Source organism: Phasianus colchicus, chromosome 21 (genome assembly GCF_987193195.1).
Source record: "Phasianus colchicus chromosome 21, bPhaCol1.hap1.1, whole genome shotgun sequence".
In the NCBI taxonomy this organism is placed as follows: Eukaryota; Metazoa; Chordata; class Aves; order Galliformes; family Phasianidae; genus Phasianus; species Phasianus colchicus.
The window spans coordinates 9,309,490-9,328,350 of NC_143456.1; the positions used below are offsets into that span (position 1 = coordinate 9,309,490).

The window sequence follows — 18,861 nt, forward strand, 5'->3', positions numbered from 1 at the left end:
TGGGGACTGTGGAGTGAGAGAAGTGATCAGACTGTGGGGTCAGCCCTGGTGTGAAGTGATTATGCCCTCTCACTCCTCCCTGGCTACACACTCACTGCTAATGAGGAAGCTCACAATAATATACAGGTGGATGTCTGACATCCAAATTACTATCTTGCACTCTTGGAAATGACAAAAGTTTTTCCAATTATTTTCAAATTAGATTAACAAGAGTAACTCAAAAGCTAAAAAAAAAAAAAAAACTATATTAAAAAAAAAAAGAAAGCACCAACATATTCATTGCAATAATAATAATTCCTTCGGAACATCTGATTCTCATGTAAATTTCTCTCACTGTTCTCTGCCCAAACTGATTCCCAGTTGTAGGGCAGCTGCTGAACCCAGACAACACACCCCAGCTGTTTGCTGCCTGTTCCAGGCAGCCCGTGCTTGGCAGGTGCACAGGCTACAAAGCCAGAAGAAACCATGCTGACCATGGATTTTGTCTTCCCTTAACACACAAATTAGTCATTCCTTTTTAGGTCAGACAACACTTTTGGATAAACGGACAGAGGAATGTGGTCCTAACTTAAAATGCAGTGGCTGGGAACCCACTGATGTGATTGGTGGCTGAGCCCAGCTGCAGGAGTGCTCCTCACCTGCCGTGCCCGCAGAGCCACTTTGGCATTGGTTGTCTTGCTGAGCTGGGTCAGCTCCGTCAGAATATTGATCAGCTCATCTGTCAGGGTGGGGTCACGGCCACAGAGCTGGTCCTGCAAACAGAGAGAGCTGAAAACATCGGAAACAGAGAAAACCATCCTCCTTCCTCCCACCAAGGGGTTTAAACACAACATGTCTACACATATGTTCTCTGATGCTGGCCCACAGAGGTTTCTGTCTGAATTATTCTATAATTCTGTGCCATCAAAGGTTGAAGTATTAGACTTCCAGTAAGTTCATATATATTAAAAAATATATAAAAAGAAAAACCTTTGTGCTGCAGGTTAATTTCCCTGGCAGGTTTATCAAAGCAAAAAAAAAAAAAAAAAAAACCCAAACAATCAACAATCAAAATAATACAAGTTCCACAAACTAAATAATAAATAACAGCTTATGCCAGGTGCTAACTAGCTACAGCTAACTAGCCAGCCTCCTCACACAGTTCTGAACCCACGCCAGCATGATGCCATCCCCAGGATGCCATACACCTCTCAGGGACAAAGATCAAAACTAAAATCATACTAAAAAACAAAACCTAAGTGAGCAACTCATTAGGTTGTCATCCAGGGCCAGCAAACACTCCAGTGACTATTTCCAAAGAAAGTTCTGTGAATCTCATCACTACAGACCAATGTGTGAAAACACAGTGAATAATTTCAGAGCTGCCTTCGTTGTACTTGAGGTCTGAATGCCTGGGTGCTGCTACAAAGCAAGAAAAACCCAGCAGCACTCAGGACAGCAGCACAGCATCAAACACAGGTGCTGTGGCCCAGTTACAGCTAGGATGTGCATACAGCAGTCAGTTAAGTACATAAAATGAATACACAGCTTCAAATCGCGCTATATTTCATCAAATACATGAAAGATGGAGTAGTTCCCATCCTGCCTTAAACGCCTGCTAGCTAAAAAGGTGAATGATGGCAGCATAACACCATTACTAAAACCATCCTCAGAGCCTCTTGTTAATAATGGATTCCTAGGGATACATCAATAACAGCAACATAACATCAAGGTGTTCTGACATGACATCTGCCCTTGGAGGACAGCTTCACCATCGCACACAAATGGCCTGGCAACCCAAAGAACACCACAGCCTCCACCACCATTACCAGATGTGCCAGGGGGCCCTCAGACATGAGGAGTGATGTGAGGCAGGGGGGAGACGAATGATGGTCTATCAGTTAACAGAGTGAACTGTAATTCAGCAGAGCAGTTCCTTCCTCGGTGCTCAGAGGTATGCTGCCCTTCTTAAGCCTCTGACACCCACCTGATGTGAGCAGTCCCCAGCACGCTGTCCACGTGAGGGCCCAGCAGAGGCCACACAGAAGTACTCAGCCGTTCCCCTGCCGTGTGCAGGAAGGTCTCCCCAGTATGTTTCAAACTGGGATGTTGGCCTTTACCTGAGATGAAATATCTGACAGTGCTGAGAGCACGCACAAAAGACAAAGGAAAGCTCAGGTGGTTTTTCATCTTCTGCTCTTCCTGGCTCCCAGCATGCTCCTCGCTCCCTCAGACAGACATTCTGCCTACCAACCCGAAGACACAGCAAGACTCCATCTCTAAGACATGGCTTGCATGGAGGTGAACATCTAGACAAAAAGTTCCAGTCCTATTTTAGCACGAAATAATCAGGATGACAACAACAAAATAAAGCAGGTAGCTGGCTTTTGCCTGCACTGATTGGCAAAGGCAGTGAGCAAAGCCTCAAACCAGCTCTCTGACAAGGCCTTAACGCCTCCCCGGCACCCCCGTGTAATTACACACTTGAGTGACTGGACTCTGAAGAAAATTGAAGGCCTGAGCTGCGAACAGCTGCCATTTTCTCTCTCCATCACGCCAGCATGATTACTTGAGAAATGAACAGCCCCGGCTCAAAGCTACTCCAGAATTCTCAGAGGAAATATGGCTCCGTGTTCAAATAATGAGATTCTTAAGGCAAGCGTTACTTACAATCACACCACACACCAAAAAGGAAAGGAAAAAAAAGGGAAAAAGGAAAGCCAGAAAGAAAGAATGCCAGGCTCCTTATATCTTACAAATTAGAATTTAAGAAACCCAGCCTCTGACTAGGACAATTATGACCCTTTCTATGCTTTTGAGAGTAATTTTGTGGATGGCTACTTTGGAAATACTTTTCGCTGTAACAGACCATGTTTTATTATTTTAAAAAGGAAAAAAGAGAAGGAGGGGAGCTGGGGGGGGGGTAGTATTGTAATTAGCCTCTTAACAAGCAGTATACCTAACTCTAGTCTGTGCTGGAAATCACACTGTAGCTAAATTCATCCTGCCCCGAGGAATGTGGATATTCACTCTGCTTCAAAGCCGTATGTGGAGGAAGGATTTTCTGAGGCTTTTCAGGAAACAGAACAAGAGAAGCAGGACTCAATTGCTGGCTTTCTATTTATTTTTCCTGCAAATGTAATTTAATGGGGGAGTTACCCATTAGAGAGCAGCGGAGGTTAATAAGAATGGAGATTTTCACAAGCCAGCAAGCAAGCCAGAAGAACATGGATGTTGATTCCAGCATAACGATTTCTGTGTGTTTCTAAGCTAGAATCCGTGTCAGGAGACTCACCATCCCTTCCCAAGCCCCCTGGACAGCCACACATAGCATCCCAAGGGTCAGACACCTTGCCTGGAGTGACCAGCTTTGTGCTGAGATGATGGGTCCCAGCCAGATCCTACCACACAGCCCAGAGTGCAGCTGGTCAGAACACACTGCAGCCTATCTGCCATGAGACACTCTGAGCCTATAGTCAGGAAGAAGGTAAGACAGTAACTGCTAAGCCTATGAGATCAAACATGGCTCATCAAGAGAAAGTGAATCCACTCTAGAATGTCAATACAGGCTAATGCCATTCACCAAGAAGAGAACTTGAAGAAATTCCACATTGCTGCTGCTGCTGCTTCAGAAGCTAGAAAGTTAGCATCTTTAAGGATGAGAGCTGTCAATTCAGTACCTTTCAAAGCATCAAACATACAATTACAAGGAGAAGCAAATTCCTAGAGAATAAACAGACAACTTACAATGAGCATTGTGACAAGCAGGTTCTTCTTGGTGACCTGAGCATGTGAGAAGATGTAGTTCAATACAGCATTCATGTCGCTTTTATTCTCTTCCCGAAGGGCAAAGACACACTTGTCATAGTGACCTGCAATCAGAAATGCACATTTTTTCAGCCTGACATGGAACACATGTGACTAGATGTGCCTATTTTTTTTTTTCCCCACATATATTTTTCACATTTTGCATAATCTACACAACCAGTTCTGGGATGAAAGCATTCCCCCCCACACATCTGCCCTCAACAGAAAATTTAAAGCATCCCATTCTTATTAAAACAGCCCAAAAACCAAATACCTCCCCTGTGAGTAGTACGAAGAGGGGAATGATGAGCTGCCTCTTTCATTCAAAAGAACAGAATAAAAATAGAAAAAAATAGAAAAAAGACTTGCACCATCCTCTACCATCAGCAAATTGAAGTGGAAGTGAATCTGCAGTAACATTACTGTAGGAATAGTGGCAGGAGAAAAAAGTATAACAGAATCTAACTGAATCTAACTACCTGTGAGAACTAGAGCCTCAAAAACAGCCAGTGCATCATTGCCACCTTCTGCCTGGACACAGTAATGCAATACATTTATTTCAATTGTGAGTCAAGCTGAGGGTTTGAAGTTTGCTCTTACGAAAGCTGAAAAAACCTCTGTGTTATTTCACAGCAGGTATTTTCCTCTACAAAAAAAAAAAAAAAAAAAAAAAAAAAGGAATCTGAGAGACCTTGGAAAGAAAATCCAAGTGACTCAGCCTCATGGACTCTTCTTTCTTGAGGAGGGTAAATGTAGAGCTCCTGAATCAAATATGGGTTTTCCAGAAATCAAACACTTGATATGCATAGAGACTCACCATGCTGAAACTGAGTCTCCACCTTCAGATACTGACGGAGCAAATCCATTACCACTGCTTTCATGTGACCCCGAATACCACTCCGGTACCTGTGGAAGCAAACAGATCAAACCCAGTGCTCAAGGCTGATTTAAGACAAACAGGCTCAGGACTTTCAAATAGAAAAGGAAAACTGGGAAAAAAAAGAGGAAAAAGAAGGGAAATGGAATAATTAGGGATCACCCCTGAAAACAGCTTACCTCTGTACAAGCTGCACAATACTCTGAGTGTTCATGAAAAAGACCTCACGCTCTGATTTGCGGTTCAAGGTGGCTGCATGGCTATCCAAGATATTGGCAATCTGAAATAGAGTAAGTCTCATGACAGCTCCTGAACAAAGGTGAGACAATCTGGTTGACAACTAGTAACAACTTCCAGACAAACCAGACCAGAGCTTTAGCAGACTCCAGAAAAGGCCAGAGCCTCAAACATAGGAAGATAACGACCTAACGACAATACAAAAATTGAAGCATGACACTGTATACTAAGGAAATCTTTCAACATCTCCTTCATCAGGCCTTCTTAGTTGCAATCATTCCTTTTTACGGTTATGTTGACACTACAGATTGCAGTGTAGCATATGTACCAGCCAAAAAGCAAGTAAATAAATGCCCACAAGGCCATCAATATGATTATACTCTTCCTAATTCTTAAGCTAGCCTGTTCAAAGCTATAGTGAGCAGAGAACACATAGCCTTCAGCACAGGAAAAGGCAGCAAATAAGCTTAAGTGATACAATTAGTATCTTTGATCACAAAGATTTTGTGTTCAAATGCATTTTTAAGTCCATCTGATCTCCAGTTAACTTAAAGGAATTTTCTCTCTTTATGTCCACACAAGCCAATTTTGATCCCTTTATACAAGTGTGGTTGATCACCTGTTGGCTGGGAAACTGGCAAAGCACTGATGTGATGTTGCTGGCATACTGGGCCATCTCCTTCTTGATGGACTTCTCCACATTGGGTGGGATCCGTCCAGAAACACTGGTCATGATGTCCTGAAGTTCCAGCAGAGGCAAAGATGGATCTCTCAGTGTCTTCATTAGTCGCTCAACCCAGCCCTTCACCTAGAGACAAGTCAGCATACAGGCAAACATAAGGAAAAAAATAAGCTGCAAGAAGGGAGAAACGGAAAGGCTGTTCAGTGAGGTCTCTAGTACTGCTGCATCACACAGCTAGTACAGGGACTAAACATGAGAACTGGAGTAGCTGCAGTGCCACCTTTCACCAATAGCTTGCTCAGATTCACCTTCATTCCCCCTTCCTGCAGACTTCTACCACAGCTGGCTATGCAGGTAGCTCACGCTTATAAGGCTGCAGGCACAAGCAGTAAAGCTCAAGCTCAATTCCTAACTTACACTCTTTTTGGGTACCACAGATGGAACTCTTCCATGTTACTCTCCGCTGAGACTGGCTATCAGGAAACATAAAGAAAACCAAGGCCAGCCAGCACTAGCAGCACAGTACTGCCCTGAGTCTTGGTCCTCTGGCTGTGATGTTCTTTCTGTTGAACATAAGGCTGGAAAGTTGGCACATTTGCTCTCTCTCTCTGAGCTAAGAAGTAACTAGTACCTTGCTGCTAAAGTAGGGCTCTGGCAGGCAGTACCCATTCATCACGTTGACCAGGTTATCCAGGACATAATGGAAGATGCGATGGAGTTTCTCGCCTCGAAGTGCTGTGCTCTGGATCTGTGGCAAGGTGCCTGTGTGCAGTTCAGCCTGGAAACACAGCAAATACCACAATGTCACTAATCCTCCAATATGGCATCAGCCATGGTAGTAACCTCCAGTTATCCTCAGCTGGAGGCTCAGAATTAACCTGGAAGAATTCCCGAAGTGGAAAATGCTCATGGTGAGAGAGAGAGAGAGAGAAGTTATGAGCTGGATCTGCAGCAATTCCAGGTTGTGTTCACCCACAAAAAAAGCCTCCAGCCTCTCTCTAAGATACATTCCAGTTCATTTATATTTCAACAAAAAGTAGAGGAAAAGCCAAAAGTTCAATGCTGACAATTACTTTCCACCCCCTGCATGGCAACTTCTCAGATTTCTACTAGTTTTCTACTATTTCTACAATAAATACTTTTCCACTGCCACCAGCTACATCCCAGGCTACAAGGCCTAAATAAATGCATGTTTGCCTTTCACCTTAAAAAAGATCCAGATTTGCTACAATTTGCAGGGCCTGACAGTCTTGGAGTTGGGATATCTATTCCTGTCCTCCAAAAGAGGGCCAAAAAGAAGTAAAAAAAGATAAAAAAAGAAGTGATAAAAAAAGAAGTAAAATAAGCATGCAGACAAACAAAGCAGATAGAAAGATCTGGCCAATCTCCAGTATCACATACAGCAATGTACCCACAATAGCTTTGAGGTAAGAATAGAACAAGGATGGTACAAAAGCTTTGCCTGAATCAGAGGACCACATGATAATCTGAGTCCAACTTAGCACGAGACAAAGACTATGGTGATGTTTCCAATACAGTGCACAAATCTAAAACTCGTTCAGCCCACTGGACCATCTTGTAGCACTCTCAGCATTGCTCCCCTATTTAAAACACCACAAAAATCTGTGCTTCCTGCAACTTCTCACCTGCTGAACCCTGCTGGGATCATCCAGCTGGAGTTTGGCAATCACACAGCCTGGATCCAACACTGCCCCAGGGCGTTTGACATAATGGATGCAGCCTGATTCTCCTGCTGTTAGTGTCATCACCATTTTCATCACCTGTAGCAAGGAAAACAGGTTACACACTCAGCTTCAATAGTCCACAAATGGTTCTAGTTTTGTGAACTAGCAGCCAATAGCCTACCATAGACAAACTAACCTGCATGAGCACCTTTTGCATTCAGTCCTTCTCAAAAGTCTAAAAGCACATACATTGTGAATGGATTACCAACTTAAGTAAATAGTAGAACAAATTACCAGGACGCAAACCAGTGCAGCAGGAAGCTGCTTGGACCAATGGGTATTTAAGAAGGTCCTACATCCAACACAGGAAACAAAACAGATACAGATTATTGCAGCTGCTGCACTCTCATGGTTTGAAATGCAAGAGCCGCTCTCAAAAGCAAAAGTATCAAAAGCAAGATACTTGTGCTTAGCAGAGGAAATTAGGATTACCTTCTAGAGGTCACAAATCTCAGTCTGCTATTCACAAATAGAGATGCTCCCATAGTTTAACCACAGAAGTTCTTGCCTTTACAGCAGAAGCGTTAGGTTTAGGGAAAGGCAGTCTAGTTTTACTACTGCTGTAGCATATAGCACAACTGGGAAAACAGGAATTGAGTAGGTGGTGCCTCTTTAGACATGGCTCTGTTGCAGCATAAAAGCATTTACATGAAAGTATCCAGATCTCTGGCTTGATATTCTTCTCCTACACAATCTTCCCAACTAGTTTAATTGCCCCTCTGCCAACACACCCTCCCCTCTTTCATATCTGTTCAGAGCCATGCACTCCTACTCGACCTTTCATGCTTTCCTCACTATGATGCAGCAATTGTTCTTCATCCTCCTCCTCTCTAAACATTAAGTAACTTCCAAGGGAGAAGGCAGGAGTGACACTTATTTTCAGCTTAATTTGTCTGATCAATCTGATAAATGATCAGGTGATCAGAGAAGTCTTAACTTGTTACTTAATACTAGCATATACCTCTTCTGACTCTCCTTAAGAGCTAAGTAGTGGTTTACAAAAGGAAAGCCTTCTTCCCTGTAGTTAGAAGACATGGTACACTCTGCTTTGGCACCATGGCAAGATAGTAACTGTGGTCTCACTGCTGAGAAATTTTACTTATCACTTAATGAAGTCATTAATGCTCAGATTTCAGCTGTTAAAAATTATCCCCCACCAAATTATTCCGTTTGCTGATTCCTGAATTAGTCCAAATTAAAACACAGATAAAATCTAGAATGGAAATACTATGAATTATTGCTCATTCTCATTCTCCAGTTCAAGAACATTCAACTTTTTTTTCTCCCCAGCTTCTGCCCAGACAGCTTCAGCAACAGTTGAGACTTTTACCTCTATTTCTGCAAAGCACTGGCCTGCAAACACGTGTCCCCCATCCTCCACCACATACTGGATAAGCTTCCCAGCCGAAGGTGAGCGCAGAATGGAAGGATCATTTTCCTTTTCAAACACACAAGTCTTGTTACCTATAGTGATGCGATACCTAGGAAATAACAGGTAGAACAGAGTCACTGAACCATTTAGGTTGCAGAAGACCTTCAGCACCGTCAAGTCCAACCATCCACCTAACAAGACAAGTCCACTGCTAAATCACGGCCCTACACACCATGTCCACATCTCTTAAATGCTCCCTGGTAGCAGAATGCTACCACTTCCCTGGGCAGTCCGTTACAACACCTAACTACCTCTCCTGTGAATAAATTCTTTCTGGTATCCAATCTAAACCTTCCTTAGCACAACTTGAGGCTGTTGACTCAAGCCCTATCATTGTCACCCGAGAAAAAGACTGGCATTCACCTCACTGCAACTCCTGGCAGGCATTGTAGAGATTTCAGTCTGCACTTGAACACAAGTTCACCATTCATGTATTGTGGTTAGCTTATGGTATCACTGTGTTCTGACAGCATATATAAAAGCACTCTGAAAGGATACCAGTGCCACTCCAGTCTCCTTTCGAAAAGTTAATCCAGTGTACAAGAATCTGAGCCAGCAAATGTTTTAAATCACAAACCATGAAGCTTTGGGAAATGGGAATCTGAGCCCACCTAAACAACCTGCAAATCAATTCAGCTAACTGGATGGTCAGAGTACTGGGTCTCTTACAGGTGACCACATGTAATCCAAAAGGGCAGGAGAACATGGACTCCCTGTTGGTGCACTTTTACAGGAAAGGTCTGAATGCATCTCAGACACACGTTTCAGATGAAGGCAACTTCCCCCTTCAAACTCATCAATAATAACACATCTAGGAATCCCTTCCTAGGAGAGAGTTCCATTTCCAGCTGTTCATCAGGAAGCATAAGGTTAGAAGTACACCTAATCTGGACTGACACACAGAAGTCATACAATAATCTTTACAAGTTGTTACCTGTCCACTTCTTCTTTCATGTAGGTGGTATAGCTGCTACCATCATAAGATAGGAGCAGCCCTCCGTCGCTCAGTCGGTGCACATCAACTTCCACACAAGAGCTGTTCATGATGACCACGTAGGAATTGGGAGACTGTCGGGTCACCTGCAGATCCACAAGAACAGGAGGTAGCACATGAGAGAGACACAGCACTGACAGTGCTTTGGTTGCCACAAAACACACAGATTTCCAAGAGTTGCAACGGTGGCAAATAAAGAAGTGGAACAGAGATGTTTGTTCTCATCTTGGAAAAAAAAACATGAAAAGAACTTGTATGCTTGCTTTTGCAACCTTTAAACAGTATTCCTAATGCTAATTTGGGTTTTTTTGTTTGTTTGTTCTTGCTCATAGCAAAGAAAAAGCAATGGTAAAGAGAAAAATTGCTACGAATTCTACCATGCTGATGAAACCAGAGCGAAACACCCAACACAGTGAATCTAAATATTCAGAAACATCAACTGAAAGTTTCAGATAACCAAAAGGCAGTGGGTCTCCCATAAAATTCTGGTCTAATATTCTCAGCACATGCAGAGGGGGCTCTTGATTCTGAAAAATTAACATGTTTACAGAGATGCACAGAGATAATACAATAAAAATGTGTGACAAGTGATCATCTTGATCATGATTTCCTAACCCCACTAAAGCAGAGCATATACATTTTATGTAGATTTAACTCTAGCAATTACAAAGATTAAGCCAGAGCAGCACACAGACAGTTGCAGCTAACATGACATGAGGATAGTTTCCTATGCTGTACAACATACCTTCAACACGTATTTCCGTCCCTCATAGATGAGTTCCACATCCACAGTGTTTAGCAAGGTATGAGCAGGCAGGACTTGGCCCCTTGAAAGAGAAGTACAAAGCAAAATTTGCCTTCCAGAAACCACCAAATGACTATCAGGGACCCAAGAAGATTCAAAGAAGCATGCAAGGATTTAAAAAACACTAACAGAGACAGAGCAGGCCGGTTTTCTTAGGCCAGTAGATAAACAGCTTCTTGGGATTAGAGAACAGACAACAAATAACAAGCTCCATGCATTTCTGGATTGTACTGTATTTGAACAAAACTTCAAGTCAAAAATAATTACTATCTATCTACCAGACAAGCAATTTTACCTTTCTAGAGAGTGCAGGAAGTTTGAGACGCTGTTTCGAAAGCTCACGTCAGCCACATGAAGAGCTCCACATACCACTCCTAGCATGGTGTCAGGCCTTTCAGCCTAGAAAGAAAGGGTACATAATACAGTTACATCTTTAGCATCACTCTGTTCGAGACATCCACTTGTAGAACCAATGGTCTCAGGTCTATTTTTGGCTTAAGGCCAATCTTCCACTAAAATTAAGCTGCTGTAGCATATATCCAAATACTGTATAAAAGCAATCACCTCTATAAAGAAAACCACTTGATCTTTGTTCTTTCTGAATCAAATCCTGAGACTCAATATTCGAGCCTTTCCATCAGCATCCATTCCAAGCAGTATAGTAAAATACTAGCCTTAATTCTCATGTACATTAAGATGCCGTAACGGCCAACTCTAAGACCACTTTTCCCTGACAAGATGGTGACCTGGAATTTTGATACAAATAAGAATCAAGCCTAGTGAAAATCTTTATTTGCAACGTGTTAAGTGGAAATTAAGTACTCCTAAATACTCATCTTTTTGTAACCAAAACCAAGCTTTCCTACTCTCTCCTTTTCTCTCTCCACCCCACTCTGCCCTCTTCCTCTCCCTGTCTTCAAACCAGTCCTGGAAAGCAAACAGCTGCACCTGCACTTTCTCAGCAATAAGCCGATCCAACCAGCCAGTGTCAATGCGGTTCTGCTGGAAGCTTTCTGTTTCCAACAGTTTTATCAAGTATTCAACAGTGGTTCGGAAATCCCCTCGGATGGACAGCTCCTTCAAAGCCACCACCATGTTTCTGAAAGAGAAGAGAAAACATTATCTATCCCATACAGTGCAACCCAGTAACTCTAAACAGTTCCCCGTGAGTTGCCTGGAAAATACTAGTCTGAGGGTAACAGCAGAAGAACACGTGCACTCAAGCAAGATCCTATATGGTATGCTTGGGAATGAAAGAATATTGATTTTTTTTCAGTCTGCTGTCAGTGTGAACCAGAGAAACTCAGCCAGCACCAGTTATGAGATCAGGAGTTCCATTGTTATCAACATCTAACCACCTACTGCATGCAAAAAGTACACATAACAATAACAGACAGTCACCATCCCACACAGAATGGAAGAGAGGAAATACTCTGGATGAAAAATAGCATGGATGGCAGGTCAAACAGTCCTGTCTTATGATAAGCTTTTTATGTCCCACATCACATAAGAAGAGTTATTTATAGGGCATTGGCAGAGCCAAGTTAACAATGCTCTTCTTTTTAAAAGCCTTTCACCTGAATGCTTTCAAAGAAGGACTTCAACACAATGGTATCTTACCCCAGCAGCAGGCATAGAAGGCAGGAATGAAACAGAAGGGAAATAAACTAAATAATCAAAAAGTGAGAAACGAAGGTGCAATGCAGTGGAGTAGCAAAGCAAGACAGGATCAGGAGCCTGACCATGATGTGGAAAAGTGAGAAGGAAACCAGAACTAAAAATACCAGAACTAAAGAGTTCTAGTTTCATCCATGGCACTCTGAAATAAAGAGGAACAAAATAAGCAACTTCCAAGGTTCTACCACTTTTCTGACTACTTACGAGATGGCTTCTTCACGATTCTCTCCCCAAGAGAAGCAGTGACCAAACTGAGAATCAGCAAATTCATGAAGCCCTCCTGCAGCAGCAACACTGAAATAGCCCCAGACATTCTTATTGCTGCGGAAATTCAGTTCCTGGACTGTACCAGAACTGGGCTTAAATCCCTGTAAAAACAGACAGACATTGCTATACATCCTAAAGAAAAAGTAAATAAACCAGAATTAGAGAAATAATCAGAATTGTAAAGGGCACCATTTTGCTCTGCAACATGATGCATACACAGCTAAGCTGAGCCTTCTCAGTGCCAAAGCAACAGCTAAGGTCTATAGAACACAGAAACACAGGAACTGCTGTAGTTCAGAAAATACAGGGAACTGAAGACCTTAGCTTTTGTGAGGTCAGTAGCACCTTGGCAGCTAATAATGACAGTGTGCCTGGGGGACAACCAACTCACAATAAAGAGGATTTATAATCCTAAGGCACAGATAAAATCTGTTATACTCTGGGAAGTTGAGGAGATGGAGGTGAAGATACTGTACAGTGCACCTGTGTCAGTCCACGTTCTTCTAGCGCCTAACCACAGTGTACAGAAGCATCAGCTAAGTAAGATAAGGGAAGAATCTTTTAAAGGTGCTGCCAAAACCTTCCAGGAACAGCAGCAGAGATTGAACTTGCTGAGGTTATCATAGCATGATAAGAAACTACAGAATTTAAAACACTCACCTCATCAGGATTCTCACTGGTGATACGTGCAGCAATAACATGGCCACGTGGACAGGGGACATGGGCTGAATTCTCAAAATCAATAGATCCATCTCCCCATGGGGAAACACCGTACATCACTCGGATATCCTTGATCCGGTGGAGTGGAATCCCCATGGCAATCTAAGGAGGAAAAACAGAATTTGCCACTAATAAACACGTTGCTATCTTCACAGAGCATCTCTTTTCTTTAAGGAATTAATGCCACCAATTCTCTGCAGAAGCTAATGTTGCAGTTCTCATACAACAAACACAAATTCCTATTTTCCTAAGTGAGCCCTCTCCTCTGACATGTCTTGTTACATTTATATTTCTCAAGACAGCTGAACTCAGTGTAACATCCACCTTATGACTTTCAACAAATATTTTCCGTTGACTGAAAGACTTCAAAGAAGGTTGGTTGCTGCTAGGTCAGCCAAGGATGGGCCTGAATTAAGCCTGATAAAAATATACTGAGGTGCCAGATGACCCCTAACCAGTTGTATGGAACCTTTGAGGAATTCTGTAACTATAAAATGCAGAGAGAGTAACCTACAGAACTGGCTGCTGATTGGAGCCTTATGGACTGAATTCCCAGCTGTTCTGGTCAACAACAAAAAAACCTATTGGTTCACATAAGCCATAAATGTCACTCACTGTGATGATTTCCCCTTGAAAAAGTAATAAATCAAGACAAATTCTTGGTTGCTTTGCCACATCTATTCCAGTGCCTAATTATTAGGCACAAATCCTATTTTGTAGAAAGACTTGAAGAGCAGGGACCTCAGCCAAGAAGAAGCAGCATCTGCTATTAGTGAGGGACTTGGAGAGGTGGAAACAATTTCCCTGGAAGTCAAGAACTGCTAATCAAAATTAAAAAGACCAAAGTCACTTTCCTGAACTTCAAACAACTGCTGAACTTGCTGAAAGATGAAAAAACCAATCGTCTGTTCTTTTTTCACTCCCTTTGTCATTAGAAACTCTGGGAATACTGTTATCTCTTGGAGGCAGTGGACTGGGCAACACACTGCTCCAAACTGGCACAGCATTTGATTGCTCTGCTAGCCTCAGAAGCCAATTCATTTGACAAAATAATTTCAAGGCTTGAAGTTGAACTACTCATGTCTAAAGCCTGTTAAGACAGAGTTTTTACACACAACTTTACTTAAACCAGTTTTCTTACCTTTATATTTTATTATTCTACTGCTTCACATTTTTTTATAACTAAAGGTTTCTCTAAGAATTTCAGGAGGAACAACTAGAAAATTACTTCTCTTTGCTTTCCAAATCAGAACAGAAGGGGAAGAATATTTTGGAACAAAAAAATTTGCTCCAGCCACAGAAGATAAATCCTAAACTGGGAAAGTAACAAAGTTGCTCTATTAATTAGATGGTTTTGGCTTGGAAAGAGAAGTGGAGGAGTCAAATATCACCTATCAGCACGTGAGGATATAGGCCATATTTGGTAGTGCTGATAGTTGCCTTACACTCTTTCCTCTCTAAGTATTAAGATCTAGTCATCTGCTGAACATTAGTATGTGATCCAGTTTTAACACAGAAACCTGGCAGTGATTCAGCAAGAGTCCGGCCCCTTAATTTCACTAGGGCTTCAGCAGAACAGGTTTTTCACGCTCAGCTTTCTACACCATACCACAATTTGAGTACTTCTGAAATCCTCCAGAAGTGGAGGAATTGGGTCCTGACTCACCTGGAGCTGTGCTGCAGGAAGATTAACATCAGCTACCATCTCGGTGCAGGGGTGCTCCACTTGAAGACGGGGATTCAACTCCAGAAAGTAGAAGCTGCCATCCTGGCTGTAGAGGTATTCCACAGTGCCCGCACTCACATACCCCACCATTTTTGCAAGCTTCACTGCACACTAGGATGCAGGAAAGAAGAGTATTTGTTTTCCACACCCCACATTCAATCTTCTATGGCTTGTTCACCCACCCTACCCACTTCACAATTTTTTTGATGGCATTCTAAAACATCCAACATCTTCTAACATGCCCCAAAGCTGCTCAAAGCAAAGCACATGGCTTTGTTTTGGTTCCCAGGTTATTTCGTTTCACAGAAGGCAGAGTTGAAGTGAGTATTTTTAACAGCCAGCATTAGAAAATTCATATAACTCCTGCTCGCTTTTAATGTGACATTACACATTTAAAACACATCTCCCTCATTTTTGAGATGCAGGCGTTTTCAGTGGAGCTCAAAAATGGTGGGCTCAGTTTTGGAAATGTCAGTGGTTGCACACAAAGCAGTTCACAACACATTACCTTACACTGCTCTTTTTACATACTGAACAATACACAATTATTGCCAGTGACAAATAAAAAAATCCTGGCTCCTCCTGGAGTCTCACATGAAAAAGAGAACTTGCAAAACCACTCTCACCTGTTCCATGTGCTCAAACACCACTGAAGTTGCTATAGAAGCAGGTGCTTCTTCAATAATCTTCTGGTGCCTGCGTTGCACAGAGCAATCCCGACCAAAGAGAGAGATGGCATTGCCATACTGGTCTGCCAGGATCTGCACCTCCAAGTGGCGGGACTGCTTGGCTAGCCTCATTACAAAGATCGGAGAGCCTGGGACTTCAGCCTGAACCTATAGCAGAGACACCATATAAATGGACAAATCATTTTTTTGTAAGCAACCGCCTTCATCACAATCATCCCCAGTTCATTTTTTGAGTAACAAGTATCCTGAATATTTACCCAGGTCATTTATGACTAAGAACAACCCGTGCTCACTTACATTTAATTACAATGAGGTTAAAACCACCTCAGCTTTCCTAAATAATCCATAAGGTAAACAAGGCTTACAATAGTGGCTTCTTCATTTCCTGAACATCTCCCATATAGTGCTCTCAGAATCACCCAACCTGAACATCTAGAACAAGACAGCATAAATCAATGGAAAAGTTACCTGTCTAAATAGGTTGGGGAAGTCATCTGCATTATTAACTTTCCTAATTCCTTTCCCTCCTCCTCCTTCAGAGGCCTTGATCATGACAGGGTAGCCAACTTCCTCAGCAGCCTGATCAAGATGGGAAAAACATGGGTAAGTATAACAAGTTAGCAGAAATAAGTTGAAAAGATCTTTATTTATGAATGATTCATGTCCAAGTCCCCATATCTTTTGACTCTGTTTAGCAAACTAGACATGAACAAGACAGAAACCACATATGCTATTTCAGCAGGATTCCTGTAGTTAGAAAAGCAAGGGAACAGTTGCTGCCACTGCAGTGCTCTTATTTCTTTCTCCTAATCTCACTATTTCTGCATGCTGGGCCCAAAGATAGTTTGTGAAAGGCTGCTTTCAAATTTCCAAGACTCAGCCCAGTCCTAGTCTGTTCTCCCATTAGAAATAAATTAATCCTCTAGACAATCTCCAGGTATGCATGCAGCAGGCTCCAAACAGCTCTGAACTCCCAGCCACCTACCCGCAGGCCGTCGTCTGCATCTTTCACATAGCCTTTTTCATACAGTTCCTGAGGAACATTCAGGATACGCTTCTGAAGATCGTTCTCTTGCCAATCTACTCGAAGACCTGAAACAGAAGCACAGCCTTCTAGCTTGTTCTGCTGCAAGGCTCAGTGAGAATTCATACATCAGACACTGATGAAACAAAGGGCTGTAACAGTTCCTTGAGGAACCAGCCTAGAAGCACGTACAAAAGAGAGGATGCTGAGCATGAACAGATTATTACTGTTGTCTGGGGAGCAAAGATTTTTAATTGGGAAACTAGCAACAGTTATGTCCTCCACTTACCCTGTGTAATTCTGAGAAACAGGCAGTTATTTACCGTCTTTGAAAGTGTACAGAGCTTTCACAGAAGCAGAGTATTGGCTGTGTGCTCCAGAATTACTGGATAGATGCTAGAGAAGTAAAGGCTGCAGAAATACCAGATACTACAGCTGCACTGCCAGACTAACAGCATGGTAAGGAACTTGTACATTTTGCCTGACATATCCACAAATACCACAGTCACTTTGTCTAAGCCTTGGATAATACAAGTTTGAATCCATTAATAGATGAAACACATGCAATCATCTTTTTATGCAGAGATACTTATTAAAGATTAGACATGTTGAAGAAAAACAGATTAAAATGGTCTTTATACGCTGGGAAATTTCCTTCTTACCACTGCCACTCCAAGGAAGAGTTGGGATGCCAGCAGTCTGAGCCACTATTGACGATGCAATTTTATCTCCTAAAGCCCACATTGCTTGGCTTGGTGGACCTGCAAAGAGCAAAAGCAATGGAAGAGTCACAAGTGGTATCAAATTCTAGGGAAATGCCTACAGCCTACAGGTTAGATTTGGATCCCATGCACATGGAATAAATAAAAGCTCTCAGCAAGCCTGATGCAGGCCACAACCCAGCTGGTATAAATCAATATTTCCAAATCAAACCCAAAAGCATTAACAGTGTCAGCCAGGAATTTAAAAGCAGACTGGAGCACCTTTGACCAAGAAAGAAGAAAAGGCAATTGTAACTACAGCAATGCAACCACAGACAAATCACAACAGCTTGTTACAGAAGCCTTGGAACACTCAGCTTGCAGGCACCACTATCTGTCCACATGTTTCTCTTCAAGCTGGGCCAGCTCTCAGAGAGATGGCAGGTGCTGGTGACTGGTATTAGGTGTGCACATCACATGCTATTGGAATAGCAGTAATTCAGTGCCCTGATTTTCCTAGAAACATGGCTTATATGGGACTGTAGCACATGACTGGCAAGAGATTTAAGCTGGAATTAAAATGCAGATTTAAAATTCACCCCTTTTCAAAGGTTCAGAGTATTTCCACAGCTATGGCTCAAGTTATTACAGATCTGCTAGAAGTCAGAACACAATACAACTGCCCCAAAGATAAAGGTTATGTTCACACCATGACTTTTATCACAAGTCTAATTTTAGTTTTAAACAAAGACCATGTCCAAAACCTTACCCTATATTCAGATATGGAAATGACACTTACTGCATCAAACACCTCCAGGACTCAATTAACTACACTGCTAACAGACCACAAACTTCATGTAGTGTCTACAAAAAACTCCTTCAATAAAATTTAACTATGAACATTCTCTTTAAACTGACAGCAGAAATATCCTCTGCTTTAACACTATGTTCTTTGATTTTTTATCTCAAAATACTCAAAGACATTCTGGAGAACTTGCCACTTCTCCCATACAACAATTACTTCCCAGCACATGTCCAAACCTTACCCATTCCCATCTGCAAAGAGCTGTACCATCATTTAGAGGAAACAGTGGGAAATATTATCATAAAAGTCCAGCATGTCTAAAAATGGATAATTTCTGAAGTTAACTTTGCTCACCTCTATTTTTAATAGGAGATAAAGAAAGGCTTACAGCCCTTACTACAGTCCTCATGGAAAAGAATCTGTAACTCTCTCATCTTCCAGACCCAGGGCCTTACTAAGCTAAGCCTTCTATCATAACTTGGGGTCTATTCCAATCCAGTTTCATTAGCCTCAATTTCTGGAAACAGACTACACTGCTAGACAGCATATTTTGTTGCTCTGACTACTGTAAAGAACAGATCATCAATCTTGCACTTGCAAACAGTACCTCATGGCTCTCTTTCAGGCTCAGATTTTCTCTCATTAAACCCACCCATGTTAAAATAAGGACTAGACCTCATCAGATATCTGGTCA

The 18,861-nt window shown here is 42.2% G+C and overlaps 1 protein-coding gene across 14 annotated transcripts in view; it reads right to left on the reverse strand.

Moving 5' to 3' along the window:
* ACACA (acetyl-CoA carboxylase alpha) overlaps positions 1–18,861 on the reverse strand; it is a 113,131-nt gene that overhangs the window by 68,116 nt on the left and 26,154 nt on the right. For all 14 annotated transcript variants that reach the window (XM_090122715.1, XM_090122716.1, XM_090122717.1 and 11 more), the window contains 19 exons: positions 17,324–17,422; positions 16,623–16,729; positions 16,106–16,216; positions 15,575–15,784; positions 14,889–15,059; positions 13,163–13,324; positions 12,440–12,603; positions 11,507–11,657; positions 10,854–10,957; positions 10,499–10,580; positions 9,694–9,839; positions 8,658–8,808; positions 7,229–7,363; positions 6,214–6,360; positions 5,520–5,708; positions 4,843–4,943; positions 4,604–4,692; positions 3,727–3,851; positions 639–752 (listed from right to left, as the gene is read on the reverse strand). In XM_090122715.1, the coding sequence (XP_089978841.1) occupies positions 639–752; positions 3,727–3,851; positions 4,604–4,692; positions 4,843–4,943; positions 5,520–5,708; positions 6,214–6,360; positions 7,229–7,363; positions 8,658–8,808; positions 9,694–9,839; positions 10,499–10,580; positions 10,854–10,957; positions 11,507–11,657; positions 12,440–12,603; positions 13,163–13,324; positions 14,889–15,059; positions 15,575–15,784; positions 16,106–16,216; positions 16,623–16,729; positions 17,324–17,422 (2,558 nt within the window). The remainder of the gene's footprint in view (positions 1–638; positions 753–3,726; positions 3,852–4,603; positions 4,693–4,842; positions 4,944–5,519; positions 5,709–6,213; positions 6,361–7,228; positions 7,364–8,657; positions 8,809–9,693; positions 9,840–10,498; positions 10,581–10,853; positions 10,958–11,506; positions 11,658–12,439; positions 12,604–13,162; positions 13,325–14,888; positions 15,060–15,574; positions 15,785–16,105; positions 16,217–16,622; positions 16,730–17,323; positions 17,423–18,861) is intronic.